The 10164-nt window shown below is 43.9% G+C and overlaps 1 protein-coding gene across 1 annotated transcript; it reads right to left on the minus strand.

Moving 5' to 3' along the window:
- Positions 1 to 219: 219 nt before the first annotated feature.
- LOC138373214 (uncharacterized) lies at positions 220 to 1245 on the minus strand. The gene has a single exon (XM_069339250.1). It carries the CDS (start codon positions 1243 to 1245, stop codon positions 220 to 222), a length of 1026 nt encoding a protein of 341 aa, XP_069195351.1.
- Positions 1246 to 10164: the final 8919 nt, after the last annotated feature.

Genomic DNA, 10164 nt, shown 5'->3' on the forward strand with positions numbered 1-10164 from the left:
CCAGAGTGTCTCACACTCTGGCAGAGAGTGTGACACTCTCCCGTCAGAGTGACACACTCTTATCACAGAGTTTTTCGTATCCAAGTACACTACATTGGAGGTGTGGGTACTCACTTATACAACTTCAGGGTCCCAATGTTCACTTAACAAATGATCTCTCTCTTTACACAAACCGCAAGGTAAGGCTCAGTATTCCACTGGCTCAGTATATCAGTATACTCACCAGGAAGGATTATAAATATACACTTGTTGCACTGTGTGAACCTCTGCTGTATTATACTCAGGACGCGATATACTGAATATACACACTTGTTGCTCAGTATACCACTGCCGCAGTATACTGGGGGACGCGATATTGTAAATGTACACCTGCTGCGTGTTGGACATAATGTACACCTGCTGCTGCGTGTTGGACATAATGTACACCTGCTGCTGCGTGTTGGACATAATGTACACCTGCTGCTGCGTGTTGGACATAATGTACACCTGCTGTTTGTTGGACATAATGTACACCTGCTGCTGCGTGTTGGACATAATGTACACCTGCTGCTGCGTGTTGGACATAATGTACACCTGCTGCTGCGTGTTGGACATAATGTACACCTGCTGCGTGTTGGACATAATGTACACCTGCTGCGTGTTGGACATAATGTACACCTGCTGCTGCGTGTTGGACATAATGTACACCTGCTGCGTGTTGGACATAATGTACACCTGCTGCTGCGTGTTGGACATAATGTACACCTGCTGCGTGTTGGACATAATGTACACCTGCTGCTGCGTGTTGGACATAATGTACACCTGCTGCTGCGTGTTGGACATAATGTACACCTGCTGCTGCGTGTTGGACATAATGTACACCTGCTGCGTGTTGGACATAATGTACACCTGCTGCTGCGTGTTGGACATAATGTACACCTGCTGCGTGTTGGACATAATGTACACCTGCTGCGTGTTGGACATAATGTACACCTGCTGCTTGTTGGACATAATGTACACCTGCTGCGTGTTGGACATAATGTACACCTGCTGTGTGTTGGACATAATGTACACCTGCTGCGTGTTGGACATAATGTACACCTGCTGCTGCGTGTTGGACATAATGTACACCTGCTGCTGCGTGTTGGACATAATGTACACCTGCTGCTGCGTGTTGGACATAATGTACACCTGCTGCTGCGTGTTGGACATAATGTACACCTGCTGCTGCGTGTTGGACATAATATACACCTGCGTGTTGGACATAATGTAAGCCAACGGACACAAGCGGGTCTTTAAACAGCTGTAAATACTGAAGTCATTTTGGCGCCACTTATCCCTTCACCACATTTTCTTGTTCAGGCAAATTGCTCTCTCGCTACGTGACGTATTCCGTTGACAGTGTTGTGTATTGTGCTCGTGTGGTGATTATGTTGTCGTGACGAGTGCTTTGTGGAGGGCGGGGGTGGTGGTAACTGTGGTGGTAGTTACTGTGGTGGTGGTAACTGTGGTGGTGGTAACTGTGGTGGTGGTGGTGGTGGTAGTTACTGTGGTGGTGGTAGTTACTGTGGTGGTGGTAACTGTGGTGGTGGTGGTGGTGGTAGTTACTGTGGTGGTGGTAGTTACTGTGGTGGTGGTAACTGTGGTGGTGGTGGTGGTAGTAGTTACTGTGGTGGTGGTAGTTACTGTGGTGGTGGTAACTGTGGTGGTGGTGGTGGTGGTAGTTACTGTGGTGGTGGTAGTTACTGTGGTGGTGGTAGTTACTGTGGTGGTGGTGGTAGTTACTGTGGTGGTGGTGGTAACTGTGGTGGTAGTTACTGTGGTGGTGGTAGTTACTGTGGTGGTGGTAACTGTGGTGGTGGTGGTGGTGGTGGTAGTTACTGTGGTGGTGGTAACTGTGGTGGTGGTGGTAACTGTGCTGGTGGTGGTAGTTACTGTAATGGTGGTAACTGTGCTGGTGGTGGTAGTAGTTACTGTGGTGGTGGTGGTAACTGTGGTGGTGGTGGTAACTGTGGTGGTGGTGGTGGTGGTAACTGTGGTGGTGGTGGTAGTTACTGTGGTGATGGTAACTGTGTTGGTGGTGGTAGTTACTGTGGTGGTGGTGGTAACTGTGTTGGTGGTGGTGGTAACTGTGTTGGTGGTGGTAGTTACTGTGGTGGTGGTGGTGGTAACTGTGTTGGTGGTGGTAGTTACTGTGGTGGTGGTGGTAACTGTGCTGGTGGTGGTGGTGGTATTACTGTGGTGGTGTTGCTGCTCTAGGTGGTGGTGGTAGTGGTGATGTAGGGGTGGTGGTACTCTAGGTGGTGGAGGTAGTGGAGGTGCTGTTCTAGGTGGTGGTGGTGGTTGTGGTGGTGGTGGTCTAGGTGGTGGTGGTGGTTGTGGTGGTGGTGGTCTAGGGAGTGCATGGTTGTAGTAGATAAAAAACTGTCCAATTGTTTCTTGGCGACTTCCACTTTTGTGCCGGCAATATTTCTTACGCTCGCCGCGAGTACATTAAACACCCGTGAACCTCTGATGTTCATGCAGTGTTTGTATATGAACATTATAATCACAAACATTTGTTTGTGATTGTACCTCTGGCACCTCTACTCGTCATTGGCTCTGTTCTGCATATCCTTCCATATCCTTCACTCCAGTATGTTGTTATTCTACTGTGCAAATTTAGGACCTGGCCCTCCAGTATATTCCATGTGTATATTATTTGATACCTCTCTCATCTCTTTTTTAGAGAGTATATTTTAAGAGATATGAGATGATCCGAATAGTTTAGATGCTTTCTCGTGTCTGTGTATGCAGTATATGTTCTCTGTATTCCCTCTATTTCATAAATCTCTCCCGCTCTGAAGGGGGAAGTGAGTACTGAGCAGTACTCAAGACGGGACAACACAAGTGACTTGTATAGTACAACCATTGTGATGGGATCCCTGGATTTGAAAGTTCTCGTAATCCATCCTATCATTTTTCTGGCTGCCGCAATATTTGCTTGGTTATGCTCCCTAAACGTTAGGTCGGCAGACATCATTATTCCCAGATATTTTACCTGTTGCTTTCCTACTATGGGCACATTGGATTGTGGTTTGTACCCTGTATTAAATTTAAGGTCTTCATTTTTACCGTACCTGAGTACCTTGAATGTATCGCTGTTACACACACGTTATTTTCTGCTGCCCAGTCGAAAACTTTATTTTGTAAGTGGTAATGTTAGCTAGTTGGGCATTGTTCCCCGTACTGGTGCTAGTTCCAGTTCACTATTGTGGGTGCATCACACGCTAGTACACTACACCTACTGGGTTAGTCCTGGCCAGGATTGATCAAGCATTTACCAACTCACTCACGAAACCTGTACATCTTTCAGCAGTAATGGCGGCTGTGTATATATTTATTAAACAGCTTATGAGCTCCGAAGAATTACGAGGTTGCTTATAACAATAATAACCTTGGGATATGAAAGAAAGATGTACAGGTTTCGTAAGTGGTGTAGATAGTTGATGAGTCCCTGATCCGGGTCATTAGCCCCCCCCCCCCATGTCTTCCTTCTGCTGTGTGTGTGTGTGTGTGTGTAATTACCTAAGTGTAGTTACAGGATGAGAGCTATGCTCGTGGTGTCCCGTCTTCCCAGCACTCTTCGTCGTATAACAATTTGAAACTACTGACGGTTTTGGCCTCCACCACCTTCTCACCTAACTTGTTCTAACCATCTACCATTCTGTTTGCGAAAGAAAACTTTCTAATATTTCTTCGGCACCTTTGTTTCATTACCTGTAATCTATGACCTCCTGTTCCTAAAGTTACCATTTGATTGTTGCCGCCGAAGGCGGCTAGTTTATTGTGCACCCCATACTCATCCTGTGAGCGGTAGCGCAAAAGCATTACAGAGGGCACAAAAGGTCTTTATCAGACCTCATCTTAGATTATTACATAAACAATTTCTTCAATCCTTCACACCTTTTAGATACAATGTCAGCTAGTTACAGAGAAAGTGCTATTACAAGAGCTACATATTTACAGTAAGTCATCATACAATAAAGTATGTTGACCAGACCACACACTAGAAATTGAAGGGACGACGACGTTTCGGTCCGTCCTGGACCATTCTCAAGTCGATTGAGAATGGTCCAGGACGGACCGAAACGTCGTCGTCCCTTCAATTTCTAGTGTGTAGTCTGGTCAACATACTTCAGCCACGTTATTGTGACTCATCGCCTGCATCATACAATAAAGTTGCCAGTTTCAGGAATTCCTTTGTTAGTTTGGTCAATTCCTGTTATTATTTTGTAAGTGGTGATCATATCGCCTCCTTTTATTTTATCTTTCAGCTTTATCATATTTAACGCCTTTAGCCTCTCTTTATAACTCTTGTTTTTCTGGACTGGAAGCCATTTTGCAGCGAACCTTTTCACCTTTTCCAGTTTATTGATGTTCTTGAGATTTGGTCACCATACAACTGCTGCATATTCTAATTTTGGTCTTACAAAAGTCATGAACAGTTTCTTTAGTATTTCACCATTCATATAATTCAAAGCCAGTCTGAAGATGGAAAGTGACGCATGCGCTCCTCGCACAATGTTCTATATGTCTTCTGGTCACTGTCTGCTAAACAGAACAACCTCAAGACTGACTCTCTCTCTCTCTCTCTCTCTCTCTCTCTCTCTCTCTCTCTCTCTCTCTCTCTCTCTCTCTCTCTCTCTCTCTCTCTCTCTCTCTCTCTCTCTCTCTCTCTCTCTCTCTCTCTCTCTCAGAATTATTTTAATTCCTTCCCACATAATTTATAAGTTGAGTGTGGTCTATTTTCACTTATATCACATTCCATAACATGGCATTTATTCACAGTGAATTACATTTACCACATGGTGCTATGAGCACTTAGTTTTTCTAGGTCAGTTTGAAGGGCGTCTCCTATCTTCCCCAGTATCATAGCATCACCCGCAAATAAATAAAAAAAAAATATATATATATATATATATATATATATATATATATATATATATATATATATATATATATATATATATATATATATATATATATATATATATATATATAATATGAGTTGTTACATTCTTGTACAACCACTAGTACGCGTAGCGTTTCTGGCAGGTCCCTGGAATACGATCCCCGCCGAGAAGACTCGTTGTTACAACCAAGTACACATTTTATTGTTGAGTTAAACAGAGGCTACAGTTAAGGATTTGCGCCCAGTAAATCCTCCCCGGCCAGGATACGAACCCATGACAAAGCGCTCGCGGAACGCCAGGCGAGTGTCTTACCACTACACCACAGAGACTGGTATGTTCTTATAATTCTGTATTCCTTCTTCTGGTAGATCGTTTTTGTAGACGATGAACATTATTGGTGCCAGAACTGAGCCCTGTGGTACTCCGCTAGTGACACTCCTCCAGTCAGATGTATTGTTTCTCATTACCACTCTCATCTGTCTGTCATTTAGAAGCATTTTCCTCCATGTCGGCAGTCTCCCTGTCACCCGTCCAGCATGTTCCAGTTTCCAAAATAACCTCTTGTGGGGGAATCTGTCAAAAAACATTGTAAAGGTCCAAATAACACAGTCAACCTAACCATCTCTTTCCTGTCAAATCTCTGTTGCTCTATTTTAAAAATTAAGTAGATTTGTTACACAGGATCTTCCTGTTCGAAAACCATCTTCTTCTTGAGGTTATCTTGAGATGATTTCGGGGCTTTAGTGTCCCTGCGGCCCGGTCCTCGACCAGGCCTCCAGGAAGCAGCCCGTGACAGCTGACTAATACCCAGGTACCTATTTTACTGCTAGGTAACAGGGACATAGGGTGAAAGAAACTTTTGCCCATTGTTTCACCGGCGCCCGGGATCGAACCCGGGACCACAGGATCACAAGTCCAGTGTGCTGTCCGCTCGGCCGACCGGCTCCTCCATACTGTCTGTCCCTTATCATGTCATTAAATGTGTTCTATCCATTTAGTTTTATCTATTTTTTCTAGTGTTTTGACTACCATGCTTGTAAATGAAATCGGTCAATAATTTAAAAGATCTTCTCGGCTACTATTTATGTAGATAAGGAAATATGTTTGACTTTTTCGAAATATCTATTAAGATTCCTGTCGACAGGGATGTCTGGAATATTGGTTAAAGTTAAATGCTCAGCTCAGTTGTATATTCTCAGCACCTGAGGTGAAACTCCATCTGGTCCAACTGCTTTATTTCTTCCTAACTCCTTGAGTAAAATTCCCCTTCGTCTCGAGACACATCTATGTACTCTATGGTGTTTTCTGGAACTGGCATTGTGACTCGCTCTCTGAAAACTTCATTTCGCACAAATACACTTTTAGAACTGTTCATTTGGTGTTTCACACGTGTTTTCATTTTCACAGAACCTGTTCCCTATTCTCAGTCTCTGGATTTTATCCTTTACCTGCAACTTGCTTTTAATGAATTTAGAGAATAGGCCTGGATCTGTGTTACATTTGTCCGCTATCCCTTTCTCAAAGTTATTTCTGCTTCTCTCCTCACCGCTGTGTAATTGTTTCTTGCTTGCTTGTAGTGCTGGTGTGTTTGTGGGTTAGGCCTCTTCCTGTATTGTACCCATTTTCTTGTCTTTTCCCTCTATGGCCCCTCTCACATTTTCTGTTGAACCAATCCTGTTTTCTGGTCCTGCATCTCTGTTTTGGTATATATTTTTAGTGCCGTCATCGTATATTTCACAGAATTTTGCATATGGAATTTTGGCATTTATTTCCTCGCTTAGCAACAAGTCTTTCCATTAAAATTCATTAAATAATTTGCTAAGTTCCCCCATAATGTCCTCTGTTAAAATCATCTTTGTCAGCTATTTTAATTTCGTCATTCTCTTCTAGATTATAACGCCTAGCATATCTAATTTCCAGCAGGACATGGTCGCTCTCAATGAAGGAAGGTTCTGAAATAAATATCAGATTTCTAATATCTCTCTTCTTTCTCGTTCAAATATAATATCAGATGTCAAATATCTCTCTTTCTTTCCTGGTAAATACCAAGTCCAGTACTTATGAAGCATCACTTTCCCTCACTTGTGTGGTCTGGTTTACATGTTGATACATGCAAGATTCCAGGATGAGGTTTACGAATCGGCAAGTCCAAAAATCCTCAGTTCTTGCTTCATAGTCTTCCCGATTTTAAATTGAAGTCACCAAGTCGGCGAGCCGGTTGACTGAACGGACAGCACACTGGATTTGTGATCCTGTGGTCCCGGGTTCGATCCCGGGCGCCGGCGAGAAACAATGGGCAGAGTTTCTTTCACCCTAATGCCCCTGTTATCTAGCAGTAAAATAGGTACCTATGTGTTAGTCAGCTGTCACGGGCTGCTTCCTGGGGGGTGGAGGCCTGGTCGAGAACCGGGCCGCGGGGACACTAAAGCCCCGAAATCATCTCAAGATAACCTCAAGATAACCAAGTATCAATAATCTGCATCTGTGTGCACATCTATACGTGTCTGCGTGTGTGTTAGTACGTCCGTCCATGAGCGCGCGCGCGCGCACACACAGTCATATATGCAGTGTGTCCACAGAAATACTATGTAGTAAATTTTTTTATTATTATTATTATTATCTACCACAGACGTGGCCAGACATTTACAATGCTAACCAGCATATATACATTTTCTTCTGTCCTCCATGGACAGGGTGAGAGATGTAGTAATGAAAGAGGGAAAAGAAGGGGAGGTGGAGTAGCTCTGCTAATAAGACTTGGGGTTTTGAGGAGATGGTTATCCAGGGCTGTGAAGGGTTCAGTGACTACATACTAAGCACCATAGCAATTGGAGGGCAAGAAATAATAGCAGTAGTAATATATAAGCCCCCACCAAATTACAGAAGACCCAGACAGGAATATGTTAGAAAAAAATTATAGCTACCATTAATATAATTGAGAGAGCAGCTTCTGCCACTTGCAGGAACGGATCCAGACTGCTAATTATGGGAGACTTCAACCATGGGAAAATAGACTCGGAGGACCAGAAGTACAGAGAGACCCATATGGAGGACCAGACGTACAGAGAGACCCATATGGAGGACCAGACGTACAGAGAGACCCATATGGAGGACCAGACGTACAAAGAGACCCATATGGAGGACCAGAAGTACAGAGACCCATATGGAGGACCAGACGTACAGAGAGACCCATATGGAGGACCAGAAGTACAGAGAGACCCATATGGAGGACCAGACGTACAAAGAGACCCATATGGAGGACCAGACACCTAGAGAGCTAGGCTCCTGGACGTGGCAACAAGAAGCTTTCTAAGCCAACACGCCAAGGTGACCCACAAGAATAAGAGGAGATGATGAACCAGCCTTGCTTGATCTTATATTGACCCTGAATGAGTCGGATGTAAGGGAAATTAAGTTGGAAGCCTCATTGGAATGAGTGACCACAGTGTACTGATATTTGAGTATCTGGTAGAAGATGAGAATCTGAAATGAGAAAATTCCTAAAAGAAATTTGGTACGGATAAAAAATCCGTACAAGACGTGATGGATTATGTCACTCGGAAGTATCAAGAGGAAGTAAACAAGTTCACCCCAAGTTTATCCTGATCCAAAAGGAAATAAAAGAAGCCAAAAAAGGAATCAATGGTTTGGTTCCACAGCACCAACGGAATCAATGGTTCCAATGGCACAAAAAGGAATCAATGGTTCCACAGCCTGGTGGACCAAACTCTCACAAGTCGAGCCTGGCCTCGGGCCGGGCTTGGGGAGTAGAAGAACTCCCAGAACCCCATCAAGCAGGTATCAAGCAGGTTTAATTGGGCATGTATACGGAAGCAAAGGAATTAAATACAAGGGCATGGAGGAACTACAGAAATAACACAACACCAGAGAGCAGAGGGCCAGGAAGGATTACCTCAGTGTGAGAAGAGTAGCAGAGAGACAGTACGAAAATGATGTAGCAAATGAAGCCAAGGTCGAACCAAAACTGCTCCACGGTCGCATTGGGACAAAAAGAACAGTGAAACAACAGGTGATGAAATTAAGAATGGATGAGGACAGATACAGAGAATGACAAAGAGGTGTGTGAAGAACTCGACAAAAGATTCCAGAAAGTTTTCACAATAGAACGAGGAGAATTCCATGAACAGGAGGTCTGGTCGAGACCGGGCCGCGGGGACGTAGGGTCCCGAAATCATCGCAAGGTAAGGATTGGTGACAATACACCAGGCTGCCTTGGAAGAGTTCGAAATTATCAGGGATGAGGTGGAGAGTTACCTGTTGAATCTGGACGTGAGAAAGGCTGTTGGACCTGATGGAATCATTCCATGGATACTAAAAAAGTGTGCAGAAGCACTTTGCCTGCCACTCTCAATGGTGTATAGTAAGTCACTGGAAACAGAAGACCTACCAGGCATGAAAGACGGCTAATATAATCCCAGTATACTAAAAGGGTGAGAGGCAAGTGATACTGAGCTACTCGCTAGTGTCCCTAACTGGTATACCATACAAGGTGATGGAGAAGATTGTGAGAAAAAACGTTGTAACACATCTGGAGACAAGGGGACTTCGTGACACACCACCAACATGGGTCCAATGATGGCAAATCTTATCTCGGGTTAATAGAATTCTACAACCAGGTGACAGATTAATCAAGAGAAAGATGGGCAGACTGCATTTTCTTGGACTGTTGGAAAACTTTTGACACAGTACCCCATAAAAGGTTGGTGCATAAATTGGAGAAACTGGCAGGAGTAACTGGTAGGGTGTTCGAGTGGATAAGGGAGTATCTAAGCAATAGGAAGCAGAATTACTGTGAGGGGGTGAGACCTCAGAATGGCGTGATGTCATCAGCGGAGTTCCACAGGGTTCTATACTCAGTCCTGTCCTATTTCTGATATATGTAAATGATCTAGAAGGTATAGACTCATTCCGCTCAATGTTTGCTGATAATGCCAAAATTATGAGAAGCATTAAAACAGAGGAAGACAGTATGAGGCTACAAGATGACCTGGACAAACTGAAGGAATGATTTAACAATGGTTATTAGAGTTTAACCTGAACAAATGTAAAAATAAGGAAGATAGGTGTAGGGAGCAGGAGGGCAGATACAAGGTTTGGTAGAAGAAATCCTTCAAGAATCAGGGAGGGGGAGAGAGAGACCTGAGCTTTAATATTACGCCAGACCTGTCCCCTGAGGCTCATATCAAGAGGATATCATCGGCGGCATATG

The sequence above is a fragment of the Procambarus clarkii genome, chromosome 41 (genome assembly GCF_040958095.1).
Source record: "Procambarus clarkii isolate CNS0578487 chromosome 41, FALCON_Pclarkii_2.0, whole genome shotgun sequence".
Taxonomy (NCBI): domain Eukaryota; kingdom Metazoa; phylum Arthropoda; class Malacostraca; order Decapoda; family Cambaridae; genus Procambarus; species Procambarus clarkii.

Excerpts from the sequence above, each read along its gene's own strand:
- LOC138373214 (XM_069339250.1), bottom strand. The coding sequence starts at position 1,245 with ATGTCCAACACGCAGGTGTATATTATGTCCAACACGCAGCAGCAGGTG.